The sequence below is a fragment of the Oncorhynchus mykiss genome, chromosome 15 (genome assembly GCF_057628025.1).
Source record: "Oncorhynchus mykiss isolate SJ-2025 chromosome 15, ASM5762802v1, whole genome shotgun sequence".
Taxonomy (NCBI): Eukaryota; Metazoa; Chordata; class Actinopteri; order Salmoniformes; family Salmonidae; genus Oncorhynchus; species Oncorhynchus mykiss.
Window position 1 is genome coordinate 74490041 of NC_143036.1, and position 20780 is coordinate 74510820.

At 49.2% G+C, this 20780-nt stretch overlaps 1 protein-coding gene across 21 annotated transcripts in view; it reads right to left on the bottom strand.

Moving 5' to 3' along the window:
• Window positions 1-20780, bottom strand: part of LOC149978189 (serine/threonine-protein kinase WNK1-like) — a 167701-nt gene that overhangs the window by 64148 nt on the left and 82773 nt on the right. For all 21 annotated transcript variants that reach the window (XM_090201209.1, XM_090201208.1, XM_090201207.1 and 18 more), the window contains exons 3-5: window positions 11029-11207; window positions 6693-6913; window positions 4486-4643 (exon numbers count right to left, since the gene is read on the bottom strand). In XM_090201209.1, the coding sequence (XP_090057335.1) occupies window positions 4486-4643; window positions 6693-6913; window positions 11029-11207 (558 nt within the window). The remainder of the gene's footprint in view (window positions 1-4485; window positions 4644-6692; window positions 6914-11028; window positions 11208-20780) is intronic.

Below are 20780 nucleotides of genomic sequence, written 5' to 3' on the forward strand. Positions count from 1 at the left end.
CTGCTGTGTGCCAAATGACTGGCCTGGGATCAAGCTGCTGTGTACCAAATGACTGGACTGGGAGCAAGCTGCTGTGTACCAAATGACTGGACTGGGAGCAAGCTGCTGTGTACCAAATGACTGGACTGGGAGCAAGCTGCTGTGTACCAAATGACTGGACTGGGAGCAAGCTGCTGTGTACCAAATGACTGGACTGGGAGCAAGCTGCTGTGTACCAAATGACTGGACTGGGAGCAAGCTGCTGTGTACCAAATGACTGGACTGGGAGCAAGCTGCTGTGTACCAAATGACTGGACTGGGAGCAAGCTGCTGTGTACCAAATGACTGGCCTGGGAGCAAGCTGCTGTGTATCAAATGACTGGCCTGGGAGCAAGCTGCTGTGTACCAAATGACTGGACTGGGAGCAAGCTGCTGTGTACCAAATGACTGGCCTGGGAGCAAGCTGCTGTGTACCAAATGACTGGCCTGGGAGCAAGCTGCTGTGTACCAAATGACTGGACTGGGAGCAAGCTGCTGTGTACCAAATGACTGGACTGGGAGCAAGCTGCTGTGTACCAAATGACTGGACTGGGAGCAAGCTGCTGTGTACCAAATGACTGGACTGGGAGCAAGCTGCTGTGTACCAAATGACTGGACTGGGAGCAGGCTTCTGTGTACCAAATGACACCCTATTTCCTAGATGGGCCCTGGTCAAATTGTAGTGCACTATATAGGTGGCGTTTGGGACGCAGCCAGTGGAACTGTCACTGAGGGTAACAGTCTGAGGCAGGAGGCTGTAATAAGAGTCGGTCTACAGAGCTGGGAGAACAGAGTGACGGGGGAGAGTGACGGGGGAGAGAGACGGGAGCACGCTGGGTCATTATATACCATCAGCGTCTTGGGTTGCAGCTCTATAGTCACTGACACAGTCTGTCTAAGAGTCAAAGGACTTCATTTTTAACTTCAGTACTTCACATGAAGCCAATTTCTAACCTGACATGATGTATCCACACAACTTTCCCAAAGCAAAATACCTCCAAGAAGTAATGTGATGGATCACTGAGTTGGAGTAACGGGATTGATTCCCAATTGGTCCATTGACCTCTCTTGGTTACTTCAGCTCACATTGATTCCTCTTAACCACATCCAAGGAAATGCCATAGGTTACACGTTAGTTCCAAGCAGCTAAAATCCATACCAATCTGATAGACGGTTCAAGTATTAATAGTCCTGTATTCCCATGACAAATCCCTACTCTGATCCCACAGGAAAATGGCATGCAGAGTCACAGTGACTGGGGGGGGGGGGTCCAGGGAAGCTGCTCTGTCATTATCATAACACAGGATTTACGTCTCCCAGACAACCCTGTGTGGTGACCCTTAAAGCTGAGGTCACCCACCACCGCAATCAGCCATGACGGTAAATAAGCACGGTTCATCACTGACTAGCCGTCTGTCTGTCCTGTACTTAAACATCATTGGGATTTCCTAAAAACCTTACTATAGACTTACACTGATTACATGGAGTAATTCTGAGTACATGGGAGCTTGGTTTTGACCAGCAGGGTTATGTAAACACATATCACAATGACGAGATCAGTCAAAGAGAAGAAAAAAAAAAGACTGTCACATCTGTCTGCATGATGAGATCATCTCATGGCAGTAACACAAAAAGACATTGATTACATTTCCCATCCACCCGGCCATCCACCCGGCCATCCACCCGGCCATCCACCCGGCCATCCCTACAAGTGTTTCTGGTTGCAGAGTTGTGTCGTGTGATTAAAACACCTCCAGGACTATAAGGAGGGATCAAAACTTAACGGATGAACTGGTGTAAAGGGGAGGGCAGCCCCCAACACATAGTCCAGTCTCCCCTCAGAGAATGTCTTCCTGCCAGCCCCTGTCCACTAGAATACCAAGCAGGGTGGCATCCTTCAGCTGCTGTCTACAACTCTCCACAGTCCCCTTTCCAACAGGCCATTATGGAAGCCCTTCACAGCTAACATGAGGGCTGTGTCCTTCCTCTCTCCCTGGGATTCTGTGGCCCCTTAGGATGGACAGGATATCCTGTGAGGGGGGGGGGGGGGGGGTACAGAGGAGGGGGGGAGCCGGTACAGAGGAGGGGGGGAGCCGGTACAGAGGAGGGGGGGAGCCGGTACAGAGGAGGGGGGAGTTGGTACAGAGGAGGGGGGGAGCCGGTACAGAGGAGGGGGGGAGTTGGTACAGAGGAGGGGGGGAGCCGGTACAGAGGAGGGGGGGAGCCGGTACAGAGGAGGGGGGAGTCGGTACAGAGGGGGGAGCCGGTGCAGAGGAGGAGGGGGAGTCGGTACAGAGGAGGAGGGGGGAGTCGGTACAGAGGAGGAGGGGGGAGTCGGTACAGAGGAGGAGGGGGGAGTCGGTACAGAGGAGGAGGGGGGAGTCGGTACAGAGGAGGAGGGGGGAGTCGGTACAGAGGAGGAGGGGGAGTCGGTACAGAGGAGGAGGGGGAGTCGGTACAGAGGAGGAGGGGGAGTCGGTACAGAGTAGGAGGGGGAGTCGGTACAGAGGAGGAGGGGGAGTCGGTACAGAGGAGGAGGGGGGAGTCGGTACAGAGGAGGAGGGGGGAGTCGGTACGGAGGCGGGGGCGGGGGTACAGAGGAGGGGCGGGGGTACAGAGGCGGGGGAGCCGGTACAGAGGAGTCAGAGAGGAGGGGAAGTCAGTGAGTGACAGTGGGAGATGGGGCCTGTCTGTGTGTTGAAGACATGACAGAGAGAGAGCCTTGCTGACACTGAGGACAACTGGAGGACTGAGTTTTTGGCTTTAGGTAATTGAAGAAAAGTGATTCGGAACAGAACGTAGAGCAAAACCTCTATGGTATTTGGAGTGTTTCAGGATTGCTCTTCCTGCAGAATGATTTCACCAGTGTGGGGGTTAGCCTGCCTATACTGGCTTTACTGGTTGACTGAGGAATTCCCACACTTGAGGTCAGTAAACGCTGTCTGGACAAATCACAGAACCGTCTGTGATCTACAGAAGCAGCTGAGGAAGCATGGAATGCAGACAGGTTTGCCCTCTACTTCTCTTAAAATAAGAACACACCACAGCACAGTAGACCCACCATCTCCCCCTACTGGTGACCTTCACAGAATCCCTCACTGAGCCTCTGGGTTTGTCCCCTAGGGTGCCATGGGCCCTGGTCAAAAGTAGTGCACTACTGTACATAGGACATAGGGTGTAGTTTGGGACAGTCAGAAAGCCTTCCTCTTTTTCCATCTATAGCAGTAGCATCTTGTGACCGTGGCCACGGCTCCATCTAAACCAGACAGAAGCTCATGACTGCTTCTATTTTACCAGGCCGGAGAGGAAACAACCCAATTTGAGGAAAGAGAAAATAGAAAATGAAAGGTCATCAGTTAATAACAGATGAGATAAAGAGATGTGGGGTGGCGCAGGCAGAGGGAACCTAGGGAGATTATACAGAGGAGAGGCAGTAAGCACAGGACTAGCCGGGTCCCAGATCTGTTTGTGCAGTCAGTTGGCGAGTCAGCACCAACAGATCTGGGAACAGGTTAGCACAGAAAGGCCATGCCTCGTCACACAGCCACTGATGATGAGGAATAACAAGACTCAAATGTCCTCTCTGCACTCAGGAAGGCCTTCCTCATTCTCAGTGCTTGGTGATAGTACTACAATTGGGTCAGCTAGGTCTCCGGATCTATATGTTTACCAAATCAGCAAACTGGCGAGACCAGCACATTAGGGGAACTATTGTAAACATCTCAGTTACAACCAATACAATGTGATGTGCTGTATGTGAATACAGGCCTGGATTCTGTAGTGGAGTGAAGCGGTCGTTCCCTGGCAACCAGACTAGCAACAGTAAAAGTCAGATAACATCTACAACGTCATTATTCGTTATTAGTCCCATTCAGAGTTGGACTGTTGAATCCTTGTAAAAACTTGACCATATCAAAGCTAGACGCTCCTCCCAGTGTCAGAGTCCCAGTTCAACAGCCTATGGCAGACATCTGAATGGTGGAAGTTATGTCGAAACTGCGGAGGCAGAATGGTTCCCCAATCTCAACACCGTAAATTATATGCTGCTTGCTGGGGTTGGCTGGGTGACTATAGGGGAATGGAGAATACCTGGCGGCACAAAGCAAGGAGGGTGTGTGTGTGTGTGTGTGTGTGTTAAACTCCCTGCCCCCGGGGGGAGGGGAGGTGGATGAGGACGTGGAGTCCTCCTCCCCAGTGATCAAACATGAGCTTTATGATCGACTGAGACCATAAAGAACAAACCACACAGACACATACAGGCCTAGTGTATGTGAGACTGACTGCAACCCAGAGGAATGAGAGACACAGAGAGACACAGAACAAGAAAAAAAACTAGAGAGAGGGTGGAGAAGAGGAGAGGAAGGGCAGCTAGAAGAGAAAGAGTGTAATTGGCAATGACATCCAGAAGGGGAGAGGATGGAGGGGGGAGGGGCTGGACCAAGGAATTTTAAGATGGAGGACACTTACGCTGGTGACTCGGCGGTAGATCTGTGCAGCGTTCTGGCACTCGGAGTAGGGGTACTCTGAGGTGGCCATCTCCAGCATGCACATCCCAAAGGCATACACATCCACTGACTCGTCGTACTTCTCCTCATACATCTCAGGGGCCATGAACTCTGGGGTACCTTGAAACGGATCAAAACGGAACGGGTTCAGAACTCTCTGTGCCTCACACTGCTGTGTCTCCTCCGGCCCAACTCACCCAAGAGGGCCAGAGGGGAGAGGAGGAAAGGACCAAGCCACGGGACAGGCCGCCGACGTACCACCTGCGAGGAGAGAGACAGAAGAGAGAGCGGAGAGGGGGAACGGTGGGAGCAAAATAAATAAAAGAGAAGGGGGAAACTTCAGTTTAGTCAGAATTGAAACAAGCACAAGTTTTTCTCTGTAAGGCCTTTTATTGGGGCTAAGAGAGAGAAGGGGGGGGACAGGTGCACAGAACATGCTGATTGGCCCTTGTGCTGACACTTTGTAATCAAGCAATTGGGAGCAGTCTGGTTAGAGAAGACTCAAACAGGAGAGGGGTTGAGAGGACGACAGGTTGTTAGGCAGACAGACAGGTAAATGTAAGTTCAATCCCCTCCCCATTCAGACACAAACGCCTGATTGGATAGCTTTGTAACAGCTGAGTCTGAAATAGCCAATCGAGGGCCTTTATTACTACATTTGTCCTACTGGTACGGTTATCAACGTAGCTATGGAACTAACTTGTGTCAAAACCTCACCTTTCACAGAGAAACACGATACATGTCTTAGTGTCACTTACCTGTTAGTTGACCTGTTGGAAGCAAAAGGTTAGAGTAGGTTGGTTAGGCCCTGAGATAAAGCCCATCCCATAGCTACAGACTGAACTAAACAGCTCTGTTCCGTGCACCTGGTGACACTGGTAAGAAGCAAAGGGCTTTACACAGAAAAACTATTATTTAGATTTTTTTGGGAAATGTTTATTTAATGTTTATTTTCACTTACCAGAACCACTTACTGTGACTGCAGTACATATGATATGATTACCCAGTACTGCAGAATGAGGGAGAGCCTGCATGTTTTAAATACTCAAAGAGCATAGATAGACAAAAAAAGAAAACAGGTCGATTAAGGGGAAAAAGCTAGATGAGCAGAGAGAGATGGCCGTATCAGGTGATCTTAAAACGCTGAGGGGGAGAACACGAAACCCACGAGGAAAACATTTCAGAGAGAGAGAGAGAGAGATGTTACTGCATCTCAAATGGTCCCCTATTCCCTATATAGTGCGTTACTTTTGACAAGAGCCCTATGGGATGGCTCCCCAGTTTCACCCCGAGACCAGTCAAACACAACCAGCCCTGGAGGAAACTGGAGGCCCACGGAGTACTACGGGCACTGTTCAAAAGTAGTGCACTACATAGTGAATAGGAGGCCATTTCAGGAACATTCATTATCATTGTCAGCATGTGCATCTTAGATTTTAAATCAGGCTTAAAGTAAACAAACCACAGGTCTCCACCCAAACCCAAAGAGAAAATATGGTTTTTACCCACAAGAGGGGAAAACTACACATTTATTATCAACATTTGTGGGATTTCACGATGTGGCTAAAGACCTGCTGTCATTAGGGCCATTTACAAGCTCCAACACACCGCAGTTTATGGAAAGTTAGAGTGCTTTCACCTGCCTAATATGAATTTCAATTAGCTTTTTCTGGCGTAACTGATTGTTTTCAGATGGGGGAACAGAGACCAAAACGGTGTTTTCCCCTTGTTAAAACAGGGAACTGGATGGCACAGCAGAGCCGGGGTGGCTCCCCAGTTTCACCGCCAGACCAGTCAAACACAACCAGCCCTGGAGGAAACTGGAGGCCCACGGAGTACTACGGTCAGGGAGAGCCAGGCGCTGAAAACCTGTGGTCGGCTTACGACAAACAGTGGTTGGAATCTTAAACACTTAAAAAAGACGTCAGGAATGAATTTTAAATATATTTTACTTTTGTCCAGTCCTTCCAACCCCGTCACCCGAAACCCTCACATTCCATTCCAGAAGGTGTCCATTTAAATCCTAATATATTTTAAATTCAACCATCTGTGGGGAGGTCGGAAGGGACGAGGGAATGGATCTGGCTTTGACACAGGTGTTGGGGTGGAAGGTGAAAGGTCAAGGGTCAAAAGGTTAAAATGTCAGTAAATCAGCCTGTGTGGACGTACCTATGACACTCTTGGCGAAGGACGCCCGTTTGAGCGTAGCCAATCCCAGGTCTCCTATCTTGACGGAGCCAGTGGGGCCGGTGATGAAGATGTTGTCACACTTCAGGTCCCTGTGAATGATGGGAGGGGCCCGGGTGTGGAGGAAGTGGAGCCCCTTTAGGATCTGACGACACCAGCTACGTAGAACCTTGATCTTCATCACCTTGAACCGCTTCAGATACCTAGAACACAATAAGAACAAACCGTGATGAGACTGTGGGACATTTCTAACCAGTGTTGTTCTGATGTAGCTGACGAAACATCATCTTCAGCACCTTGAACCTCTTCATGTACAGTACCTACAACACATTTTAAATATTCATTTAGCCAGTAACAGTTATCATTATAAATGTGAGGTAAAGCGTTGAGAACAAATGAGCTTTTACAATAAAACAAGCAGTGGTGAGATGAGGTGTAACATGTCTATCAGGTGTTACAGGTGATTAATGATTATTAAAGTAACCATCACTGATGAGGAGTGATCACTGGTCTCATGTACAGGACCAGTCAAAAGTTTGGACACACCTACTCATTCAAGGGTTTTTTTTCTCTTTATTTTTTACTATTTTCTACATTGTAGAATAAGAAAGACATCAAAACTATGAAATAAAATATATGGAATTATGTAGTAACCAAAACAGTATTACACAAATCAAAATATATTGTATATTTGAGATTCTTCAAAGTAGCCACCCTTTTCATTCTGTCAACCACAAAGACACAGCGGTTGGAACCAAACATCTCAAATTTGGACTCAAACCAAAGGATTTTTAGTAGTGATTTCTTTGCAGCAATTCGACCATGAAGGCCTGATTTACGCAGTCTCCTGCTTCCTGTGAAGCAATTATTTGGGCTGCAATTTCTGAGGTTGGTAACTCTAATGAACTTATCCTCTGCAGCAGAGGTAACTCTGGGACTTCCTGTCCTGTGGCGGTCCTCATGAGAGCCAGTTTCATCATAGCGACTGCACTTGAAGAAACTTTCAAAGTTCTTGAAGTTTTCCAGATTGTCTGACCTTCCCGGACATTTCTGGGGGTAATGGCCCTAGCCCTCACCCTCCGATCCAACAGGTCCCAGATGTGCTCAATGGGATTGAGATCCGGGCTCTTCGCTGGCCATGGCAGAACACTGACATTCCTGTCTTGCAGAAAATCACAAACAGAACGAGCAGTATGGCTGGTGGCATTGTCATGCTGGAGGGTCATGTCAGGATGAGCCTGCAGGAAGGGTACCACATGAGGGAGGAGGATGTCTTCCCTGTAACGCACAGCGTTGAGATTGCCTGCAATGACAACAAGCTCAGTCCGATGATGCTGTGACACACCACTCCAGACCATGACGGACCCTCCACCTCCAAATCGATCCCGCTCCAGAGTACAGGCCTTGGTGTAACGCTCATTCCTTCGACGATAAACACAAGTCCGACCATCACCCCTGGTGAGACAAAACCGCGACTCGTCAGTGAAGTGCACTTTTTGCCAGTCCTGTCTGGTCCAGCGACGGTGGGTTTGTGCCCATAGGCGACGTTGTTGCAGGTGATGCTTACAACAGACCTACAAGCCCTCAGGCCAGCCTCTCTCAGCCTATTTTGGACAGTCTGAGCACTGATGGAGGGATTGTGCGTTCCTGGTGTTGCCATCCTGTACCTTTCCCGCAGGTGTGATGTTCGGATGTACTGATCCTGTGCAGGTGTTGCTACACGTGGTGTGCCACTGCGAGGATGATCAGCTGTCCGTTCTGTCTCCCTGTAGCGCGGTCTTAGGTGTCTCACAGTACGGACATTGCAATGTATTGCCCTCGCCACATCTGCAGTCCTCATGCCTCCTTGCAGCATGCCTAAGGAATGTTCACGCAGATCAGCAGGGACCCTGGGCGTCTTTCTTTTGGTGTTTTTCAGAGTCAGTAGAAAGGCCTCTTTAGTGTCCTAAGTTTTCATAACTGTGATCTTAATTGCCTACCGTCTGTAAGCTGTTAGTGTCTTAGCGACCGTTCGTCAGATGCATGTTCATTAATTGTTTATGGTTCATTGAACAAGCATGGGAAACAGTTTTTTAACCCTTTACAATGAAGATCTGTGGAGTTATTAGGATTTTAACTAATTATCTTTGAAAGACAGGGTACTGAAAAATGTATTTTTGCGTTTATATATATATTACACATACATAATATTTTCTACATGCTTTATAATATATCTGGTTTTAGTTGTTTAAGTTTACACTGAAAACGTCAATTTCTAAAAACCCTGTTAGGCCCGAACAAACACTTAGGCGGCCCGCCCAAGGATTTAAATGGCAGACAAATCCCTGGTGTGTATACGTGCACCTGTGTTTAGACTACATGTGTGTATCTGGATCAGTACCCTGAGTGTTACAGTGACCGACCTCAGTGTCTTTTCTTTCTGCACTGGGCTCAGGCTCCCATGTTGAACCCCCCTCATGGCTGTGTGGGTGTTGATGATAACCACGTGGACCAGACCACCAGACAACCAGCCTGCCGCCCTGCTACCCCACCCAGCCATGTGCCAGGCTCTCTGGCTCTGGCCCTCCTGAGGAGTATGGCACAGCTCCTGGGACTGTAGTATGACCTAGTGTGACTAACAGCCAGGTAGGCCCAGACAGGGGACTTGTTGTTTGTGTCTCCCTGATCTTGGCCCAGGCCTGTACGGCTGTTAGGAGAGAGGACTGTATGAAAGATGCCGCCAACAAAACCAAGTCCAGGGGCAATATACTGTACCACATGGAGAAGAACATCCACGCAATCCTCAAATGGGACTTTTCCTTCCATCAGTTCATATTTTTCTTCCATCAGCTTTAAAGATAGTTTCTGTTTTTCCACACATTTAATTCATAGCCATATACAAGTCTTACTTCCATAACAGAGACAGTGTTACAGGAAGTGGATAATCTAGGCCATGACAATATCACAAGCAGTGGATAATGTAGGCCATGACAGTGTTACAGGAAGTGGATAATCTAGGCCATGACAATATCACAAGCAGTGGATAATGTAGGCCATGACAGTGTTACAGGAAGTGGATAATCTAGGCCATGACAGTGTTAGAGGAAGTGAATAATCTAGGCCGTGACAGTGTTACAGGAAGTGGATAATCTAGGCCATGACAGTGTTACAGGAAGTGGATAATCTAGGCCATGACAGTGTTACAGGAAGTGGATAATCTAGGCCATGACAGTGTTACCGTCCCCATAGTGAAGGTACAGTCGTTTGGGACACAGCACACTGACTCTTCCACAGGAGGGAGCTGCTGGTCTGGTCCAGAGTCCTGAGCTGCACTGTCTGTCCTGTTGTGGGCCCAGACAGACTAGCACCACATGGTCAGTACTGGTACCACACCACAGCAGGTTGGACAGGCAGCCACACTGACACCCTCTCGTTTTGTCTTTGTCTGTCTGTCTCTCTCTCGTTCTCTGTCTCTCTCCATCCTCACCGTCTGTCTCGCTCTCTCCCCTCCCCCTCACTTTGTCTGTCTGCCTGTCTCTCTCACTCTACCTCAGTCTCGCTCCCTCCCTCCGCCTCTCTATCAAGAATGTGAGGAATCTGCAGCAGCAGCAGCTGGCAGGTGGGCAACTCTCCCAGCTCTCCCACAATGCATCAGTCCCATGGAAGGTGGGATGGTGGGCGGCACGCAGTCCGATGCCCATTTCTACTGTAGCTGTCTGCTCTACATTCAGGTTTTATTGTTACCACAAACACCACTGGGCCAGACCCAACCCTGACTGGCCTGGTACCCCCCTGTCCTGTCTGCTTCTGTTCGCTCTACATTGTCAGGGGTTTTGTCATGTGTGTGTGTCTGTGTGTGGCTCTAGTGTGCCAGACCGAGTGCAGACTAGCTAGCAGCAGGGAGGTAGGGAGATGGACATGCGTCCTGGGCATGGTGAGACAACAGCATCCTGTTAAGAGGTACCACTCTGCTCTCAGGGCTCACACACAGCTGTGAAGTGCTTATTATGGAACACTCACAAAGCCCTATTTTGACTAGCAGATGTGCCTACGCATAATATGAAGGTTATGGAACAAGGAAAAGGTTTAGTAGAAGGACAAATAACATTAAGACATTTCCTTTGACATTTTCATATCTCCGTTGGTGGCAGAGAACAACAGTAGGGGGGGGATGAGACGGCAGAGGTTGACGACTGGAGAGGTGGACTTTCACCAAAATGTTTAGTGTGTGTGTGTGTGTGTGTGTGTGTGTGTGTGTGTGTGTGTGTGTGTGTGTGTGTGTGTGTGTGTGTGTGTGTGTATATATATAAAAGCGTACAAGCTTGTCAGTACTACTCACGTTTTGAGGGTGCCTGATGTCATTAGCTCTGTGACCAGCACGATGCACTTGGAGTTCTTTCCTTTGGAGGGAGACTCCCAGGAGTCGTAGAAGCGTACAATGTTATGGTGCTGCAGACCCTTCAGCATCTCAGCCTCCTCCTTGAACCTCTGACGCTCCGTCTTAGACAGCTTACGATCCTGTCGGAGAGAGCAGGAGAAACATCTAGCAAACAATAGATTTCACATTCCATTTCCAGTTGTCTTGACACACAATGCTTTACAATAACCCAGCCTAAAGTATAGGACAGAACCCAATCAATCAATAAACCAAATCGCTCAATCAATCAAGTGTTCATAAAGTCCTTTTTTTACATCAGCAGTTGTCACAAAGACAGGGTTTCACAGTAACCCTGCCTAGTCAAGCCATGAACCACACAGGAAGAACTGAGAAAACAAAAACAAACAGACTAGCTAGCGAACCAACATACTTCTCAGTTGTCCTATTTTAACAGCCTGGGTCCCTCTAACTTAATGGGAATACCAGTGCTGGCCTGCACCATAAACCATATATGCACCGGCCATTGCGGTCAGGGAAACACTAATAAACATTGCTGTACATTTAAAAAGAGTGAGTTTGAGGGGTTTAACTTGTTTTACGGAGATTCCATGTTTGTGGTTTAGAAATATCTTTGTGGCCGAGAGGCTTGGTACTGTTAAACGGATACTTGGGGTTTTCAGCAATGAGGCCCTTTAACAACTTCCCCAGAATCAGATTAACTAGTTGATACCATTTTAAGGTCTGTGTCAAATATGAAGGGAGTTAGAAGTAGTTTCTCGAGCCAATGCTAACAAGTGTTAGTGCAATGACTGAAAGTCTATGGGTATCTGCTAGCCCGCGAGTTAGCAATTGCGCTAACGCAAGTTAGCAATTTCCCTCAAACCGCATGCAAACACATAAAAATGGTATCCACGAGTTCATCTGACTCTGGGTGGACCCCAAAGTATCCCTTTTAAGGTCAGAGTTCATCATGGCATAGTAAAACCAGAAGTCTCCCTATAAATGGTCTGTAATGAGCTTTGTGTTAAATCAGACTGGGTGGGGGGGTGTTAGAAGGCCAGTGGAGAGTCACCCTGTGTGGCCCTGGCCTATAGAGGTGAGTCACCCACAGTCACCTCCCCCCTGGCCAGATCGGCTTGGCACAACATTGCGTCATCTTTTCTTTTCCACATACACAGGCAGGCAGAGATAGAGAGAGAGAGAGATAGGGTGGGAGGAGGCCCTATCGGTCCACAAACCTAGTCATTAATCATCCTCATTCCTTCCTGGTCAGATGGATTATATCAAAAGCAGACAGGGTTCAGCCTTCAGTTTCACAAAAAAAGGTCAGACATCTATTTGTTTCATTATGGCCTTATTTTCCAGCCCAGAAAAAACAAAACAGTCTACTTCCGTTGAGGATATGATGGTTTTAATCCGCTGATGGGGGTAATGATGGGGTTGCTCTGAAATCTGCACCTGGGCCATTACATGAGGATGGATTAGAACAATGCCTGGTGAAAGCACTAAAGCAATTGTATTTCCGGGGATTTTAGTTTTGGCATTAGCAGTGATTTAGTCCTTTTAGCTGGCAGAGACAGGCATTACTAGCCTGGGTCTCTAGACAATCTGCCAGCATCACAGGCTACCCTACAGAAGAAGAAACCAAGTGTATTTGTGTCCGTATCCGTCTGTGTGCGTCTTTCACCTGTGCAGCCATAAAGCCCGTGTCAATTCAAGCCACCTAAATCCACCAGCAGGAGGACCCTCAGTGTCACCAAAGCACAGATGCAACTCATTAAGCCAAGTCATTACCCGGTTTCAGGGGGATCAGGTTCTGTGTATGGAAACACAGCAGGGAAGGTGGGTCTGAGAACACACTCAGCCCAGATGAGACCATTAGACATTAAGCAGCTCTAACAAGGATCAGGGGTCCCAGGGCCATCAGGGGTCCCAGGGCCATCAGGGGTCCCAGGGCCATCAGGGGTCCCAGGGTCATCAGGGGTCCCAGGACCATATACACATTAGCTTTGGAAAGACGGAGTTGGAAATAAAGATTCCACCTGCATACTATCAATATTTATAAAAGGGACATTTCAAAACTGATCTGCTTCATATTTACCATGTCCAGCATCACCCCAACATCCATCTGAAAATGGCACGTTTCTATGTTCTGTAGTAAAAAAAGATGGAGGAAGATGCAAATGCCTTCTCATAATTGGTTAAAAAAAAATAAAAAATTCACCCGATGATGTAATTGGAAACACTTATCTTCCGCTGTCTGTTTTACTACAAAACATAGAAATATACCATTTTCACTAGGGATGCACGATATATCGGTGAACATATCGGTACCGGCCGATGTCTAGTTTAACGGCGATGTCAAAGCTGACGTGCATACCTATATAACGTAGGTACATGACGTAATGACGCCACGTAAAATGTAGAGCTACACGTGCAACACAGCATTCCTAACCTAGTCCACAATGTCTGCTGTGTGGATCAAGCAGTCAACAAGTCCAGCAGTCATTTGAAAGAGTAACAACATTTCAGCGAGACAACGCAAAGGCGAAATCCATTAAATCCAAGATAAAGGAATTCATTGCCCTTGACAATCAACCGCTCTCTGTCGTTTGTGATGTTGGCTTTCGCCGACTGGTTGAGCACCGGTACACACTACAAAGTGTGCCATTTTCAGATGTTGCCCTTCCCTTAGTTACACAGTAATAGCGTCACTGCTACTAGCTTCACGACATACATACTATGGAATGCCATTTAGGTCTTTGCGTGTCAAAGAAGATACAGACAGTAGCACTGTCAAAGCTGTACAAAAAGTCTGCAAACAAGCAAACACCGGCCACAAACGATGTGTTTACAATTCCAAGTTGGTAATAAAGCATAATTTGTTTGACCGCAACTTCTGGGGTAGCTAGCTTTAGCTTGGTATCTAGCTAGCACCAATACAAACTGTCTGAAAACAATGACCAAAAGAAACTGCAGACATTTTCATTATTCTTAGCAATGATTTAGGAATCTAGTATTAGCTCGGTTGCCACTTGCTGTTGTTCGCCTATTGAAATTGAACTTCAGTTCATGAAAATAAATAGCTAGCCAGCTACTTAACCCTATTGCCCAAAACTAACGTTATAAGCAGCCAGCTAGCTTCATCTGGCTAGTGACGCTCGACCTGACCGGGTTGTGTTGTGAAGCTAGTCACAGTAAGGATTAGGCACAATAGTGGAAGTTGCGGTTTTCCTTCAAAATAAAAGTATGTAATTGACAGTGATGCAAATGAATACATATAGTATAATTATGCCATACTTTTATTTTGAAGGCTAACCACAAAGTCCCCTATTGTGGCTAATCCTTATTGTGGCTAGCTTCACAGATGGTTCCGACCACCATTAATCAAATAAGAACAGTCTTATAAATGAGGGTTATTTTAGATGACACCTAGCTATATAGTTAACTAGCTAAATAAAGCTACTGAAACAGATTGTCGTTTTACTATGTTTTTGGTTTAGAACATTGCTTGCATCAATGAGCTAGCTTTTTTTTTAATGACCAGCACTGTAGGTGCGCGAGACAACTTTACCAGCGTCATAGCATATGTATCGATGAATCGTTGTGACATGAAATACGAGTGTAATCGATGTGTAATAACTACGTAAAAAATGTATGAACTTGTTAAATGATTATGTGACGTGCAGTCAATACTCAGGTCCTGATTGGTCAACGAGTCTATTTGACACGTCAAATAGTATATTTTCTGACACCAAAGACCCAAAAGACGTTCCATAGAAATCCTGGTTGAGACTGAACAAATGAACAAAGAAACAGCACAGCAAGTCAGTGACAGAATTAGGGTTTGATTATGTTTTACTAGTAACGGGGACATACATAAATGCCAACAAAATAATTTTTTGGTCAGTGTGTGTGTGTGTGTGTGTGTGTGTGTGTGTGTGTGTGTGTGTGTGTGTGTGACCTTTATTTAAGTAGACAAGTCAGTTAAGAACAAATACTTATTTACAATGACGGTCTACACCGGCCAAACCTGGACGACGCTGGGCCAATTGTGCGCCGCCCTATGGGACTCCCAATCACGGCCGGATGTGATACAGCCTGGATTTGAACCAGGGACTGTAGTGATGCCTCTTGCACTGAGATGCAGTGCCTTAGACCGCTGTGTCCATGTGTGTGTGTTAACTATTTAACTGTACTAGAATGCCTAAAAGGCGCTAAAATTGTAAATATCGGTTATCGGTATCGTTTTTTCTGAGCAAGAACATTTTGGAAATCGGTATTTGGGCGAAAATGTCATAATGGTGAATCACTCATTTTCATATATGTTGATGTTGGGGTGGTTCTGGAGATGGACATTTCCCTTTAAAAGTCTTCTGTGCAGCCTCCCGGGTGGCACAGTGGTCTAAGGCACTGCATCGCTGTGCTGGCTGTGCCACCAGAGATTCTGGGTTCGACCCAGGCTCGACCAGGTCGCCAGCACGCTGACCAGGATGTGAGTTGTGTCAAGAAGCAGTGCCGCGACCGGGAGGTCCATGGGGCGACGCACAATTGACCCAGTGTCGTCCGGGTTAGGGAGGGTTTGGCCGGCAGGGATATCCTTGTCTCATCGCGACTCCTGTGGCGGGCCGGACGCCGTGCACGCTGACCAGGTCACCAGGTGTACGGTGTTTCCTCCGACACATTGGTGCGGCTGGCTTCCGAGTTGGATGTGCGTTGTGCGAAGGCTCTCGACCTTCGCCTCTCCCGAGTCTGTACGGGAGTTGCAGCGATGAGACAAGACTGTAACTACCAATTGGAAACCACGAAATTGGGAAGGAGAAAAAAGAAAATAATTGTGCCAATTTTGCCGAATTCCAAATAAAACATGGAACAAAAATATGTCAAAAAAAAACCCGGCAAGAAATGTGCCATCCAGTCAAAGTGTGAGAACTGAAGAGGGGGGTTGGCAAGGCTTATCATGTTCGTCTCCAGTGTGAGAACTGAAGAGGGGGGTTGTTAAGGCTTGTCATGTTCGTCTCTGCCACCTCTGTACTGTCTGCCTCGTCTTCTTCCACCACGGTGGCTAACCACAAAAGACACATTTAGCACACTGCTGCTTAGAATACAACACAGGTGTTTGTTTGTGCATTACAAACCATGACATGTGACCTGACTGTGGACTAGATTAAGCACATGTGCAAAATAGCTCAGAATGCATTAACTCTTTAATGACATCACTAACACACGCAGAATGGTTAGCTATAGGAGTGTGTCATCGGCCGAGCCACGTGTTAAATTCAAAGAGAGAGAGAGAGAGACTTAGTGGTAGCAAACCAGTTCATCCCTGATCTCCAAGTCACAAGGTGTCCTACTTCAGGTTTGACCAGTGACCACAAGGGCTAAGTTTAACAACATAAGACCACAGTAGAGAACCAGACCACAGCACACAGAGCAGCAAGTCAGACAGGTTCCATCCTTCAACAAGGAAAGGAAACATGGAGCCAAAAGGTGGTGCTGTACATGATTCCAAGACAAAATCCTAATACCCTGGTCCCAGATCTGTTTTGTGCTGTTTTGCCAACTCATGTGGTCATTGGCTAATGGCTATAGGCACTGCAGCCCAAACAGATCTGGAGCAGGCTAAATCCCGTGGTTCTCTGTGGCACGTGGAGCTCGGCGTGGAAGCTCTTTCATCTGTGAAATACACACCAACAGCCAGGCAGGTCAGGCTTCAGCCGGCCTGTTACACCTTCAGATGCCCTCCACATCACCCCAACACGCCTGACCCTGCACTCGGCCAGATGCCCTCCACATCACCCCAACACGCCTGACCCTGCACTCGGCCAGATGCCCTCCACATCACCCCAACACGCCTGACCCTGCACTCAGCCAGATGCCCTCCACATCACCCCTGACCCTACACTCAGCCAGATGCCCTCCACATCACCCCTGACCCTGCACTCAGCCAGATGCCCTCCACATCACCCCTGACCCTGCACTCAGCCAGATGCCCTCCACATCACCCCTGACCCTGCACTCAGCCAGATGCCCTCCACATCACCTCTGACCCTGCACTCAGCCAGATGCCCTCCACATCACCCCTGACCCTGCACTCAGCCAGATGCCCTCCACATCACCCCAACACGCCTGACCCTGCACTCAGCCAGATGCCCTCCACATCACCCCTGACCCTACACTCAGCCAGATGCCCTCCACATCACCCCTGACCCTGCACTCAGCCAGATGCCCTCCACATCACCCCTGACCCTGCACTCAGCCAGATGCCCTCCACATCACCCCTGACCCTGCACTCAGCCAGATGCCCTCCACATCACCTCTGACCCTGCACTCAGCCAGATGCCCTCCACATCACCCCTGACCCTGCACTCAGCCAGATGCCCTCCACATCACCCCAACACGCCTGACCCTGCACTCAGCCAGATGCCCTCCACATCACCCCAACACCCCTGACCCTGCACTCAGCCAGATGCCCTCCACATCACCCCAACACGCCGGACCCTGCACTCAGCCAGATCCCCTACACATCACCCCAACACGCCTGACCCTGCACTCAGCCAGATGCCCTCCACATCACCCCAACACGCCTGACCCTGCACCCAGCCAGATGCCCTCCACATCACCCCAACACGCCTGACCCTGCACTCAGCCAGATGCCCTCCACATCACCCCAACACCCCTGACCCTAACTCAGCCAGATGCCCTCCACATCACCCCTGACCCTGCACTCAGCCAGATCCCCTACACATCACCCCAACACGCCTGACCCTGCACTCGGCCAGATGCCCTCCACATCACCCCAACACACCTGACCCTGCACTCAGCCAGATGCCCTCCACATCACCCCAACACGCCTGACCCTGCACTCAGCCAGATGCCCTCCACATCACCCCAACACGCCTGACCCTGCACTCAGCCAGATGCCCTCCACATCACCCCAACACGCCTGACCCTGCACTCAGCCAGATGCCCTCCACATCACCCCAACACGCCTGACCCTGCACTCAGCCAGATGCCCTCCACATCACCCCAACACGCCTGACCCTACACTCAGCCAGATGCCCTCCACATCACCCCTGACCCTACACTCAGCCAGATGCCCTCCACATCACCCCTGACCCTGCACTCAGCCAGATGCCCTCCACATCACCCCTGACCCTGCACTCAGCCAGATGCCCTCCACATCACCCCTGACCCTACACTCAGCCAGATGCCCTCCACATCACCCCTGACCCTACACTCAGCCAGATGCCCTCCACATCACCCCTGACCCTACACTCAGCCAGATGCCCTCCACATCACCCCTGACCCTACACTCAGCCAGATGCCCTCCACATCACCCCTGACCCTGCACTCAGCCAGATGCCCTCCACATCACCTCTGACCCTGCACTCAGCCAGATGCCCTCCACATCACCCCTGACCCTGCACTCAGCCAGATGCCCTCCACATCACCCCAACACGCCTGACCCTGCACTCAGCCAGATGCCCTCCACATCACCCCAACACCCCTGACCCTGCACTCAGCCAGATGCCCTCCACATCACCCCAACACGCCGGACCCTGCACTCAGCCAGATCCCCTACACATCACCCCAACACGCCTGACCCTGCACTCAGCCAGATGCCCTCCACATCACCCCAACACGCCTGACCCTGCACTCAGCCAGATGCCCTCCACATCACCCCAACACCCCTGACCCTAACTCAGCCAGATGCCCTCCACATCACCCCTGACCCTAAACTCAGCCAGATGCCCTCCACATCACCCCTGACCCTACACTCAGCCAGATGCCCTCCACATCACCCCTGACCCTACACTCAGCCAGATGCCCTCCACATCACCCCTGACCCTGCACTCAGCCAGATGCCCTCCACATCACCCCTGACCCTGCACTCAGCCAGATGCCCTCCACATCACCCCTGACCCTACACTCAGCCAGATGCCCTCCACATCACCCCTGACCCTGCACTCAGCCAGATGCCCTCCACATCACCCCTGACCCTACACTCAGCCAGATGCCCTCCACATCACCCCTGACCCTACACTCAGCCAGATGCCCTCCACATCACCCTTGACCCTACACTCAGCCAGATGCCCTCCACATCACCCCTGACCCTGCACTCAGCCAGATGCCCTCCACATCACCCCTGACCCTGCACTCAGCCAGATGCCCTCCACATCACCCCTGACCCTGCACTCAGCCAGGTGCTCTCTCAGTCAAACAATCAGACGCGTATCCCCTGGACCCGGTTCATTTTCCACATACAAAGTTTGTGTGTGTTGCAATCGCAAACCCCTGGCTCTCCTCTCCTCCCTCTCATCTTCACATCTTGCTATCTGTAGTTTCTCCTCCTCTTTCCTTCCTCCTCCTCCACATAGAACGTTAGTGTTCCAAACCCCTGGCTCTCCTCCTACTCCCTCCTCCTGGTCTGGGCATGGAGATAAACAAGCAGTTGGCCAGGCTCTCCATCCAGAAAACAAGCCCTCTCCAGCCCAGAGGGAGCCAGATACAACAGAGGACCTGATCCCTGCCTCACCACTGGCTCAGACTAACAGCTAAACTCACCCCCTCGTACATACTGAACCAACCTCCAATGAAAACAATCCTTCCAAAGCTCTCCAGTGTGTACGTATGTGTGTGTGTAGGGAGAGGCAGATCAGCCAAATCCACAATGGAATTAATATGCTTTGTATTTCTCTCGCTCTGCTTTCTCTGTGGAAAATGATCCAATGTTATTCCCAGTCCTTAGGGACATCTCCAAGCCAAGCATCAGTGCAGTAATCTGGGGCCAGTTGTTTTCAGTTAGTGTGTGTGTGTGTTTAGGTGTCTGTGTGTGGAATGTGGAATGTGCATGCTCGTGTGTGTGTGTGGAATGTGCATGCTCGTGTGTGTGTCTGTGTGTGTGTGTGTGTGTGTGTGTGTCTGTGTGTGTGTGTGTGTGTGTGTCTGTGTGTGTGTGTGTGTGTGTGTGTGTGTGTGTGTGTGTGTGTGTGTGTGTGTGTGTGTGTGTGTGTGTGTGTGCCAGGATATGAGAACAGAGGGGTGTGTGGTATTACTGGTCAGAGTCAGGGCTGGGCCTGGAGGGCATTGATAAATTCCTTCTCCATTTCCACATATCAAATATTAATACAGATGGGGAAATGGCTGGAAGGCTGGGATCAGAGTGGCTGGTCACCATTTCCAAGGATTTGTGGTGGTCAGAATTACTGGCAGGGCAGGCAGTGAGTGGTGCTGTATGGACCATATAAATAGAATTAGTAGAATGGTCAAAGCCTAGAAGTAGAATTAGTAGAATGGTCAAAGCATAGAAATAGAATTCGTAGAATGGTAAAAGCCTCCCCAGACCATGGATATTCGACTGGAATAGGAATGTTCATTGTAGAAAGTCAATTTCTATGGCTATGTACAGTACGCCCACTCCCAGTCAAGGTTATTGTGGCAGCACAGGGAGAAAGCACTCTCAGAAGGCAATGGGTTAATGGGTTCAACCAAGAGATATAGTTCAATCAATTCAGAGCACTATATCCATTATATGACTGACAGTGAGATGACAGATAAAGACAACAACAGGACGGGTGAGGCCATCAAAGCTCACCCACCAGACCGGTCACAGAGTTTTATCAAACTAAACAACACGGGACAATAGTAGACTAGACAAGAGCAAAGCAGTCACTGTTAAACAAGTCACTCGGATGACAAATCACTTGGTG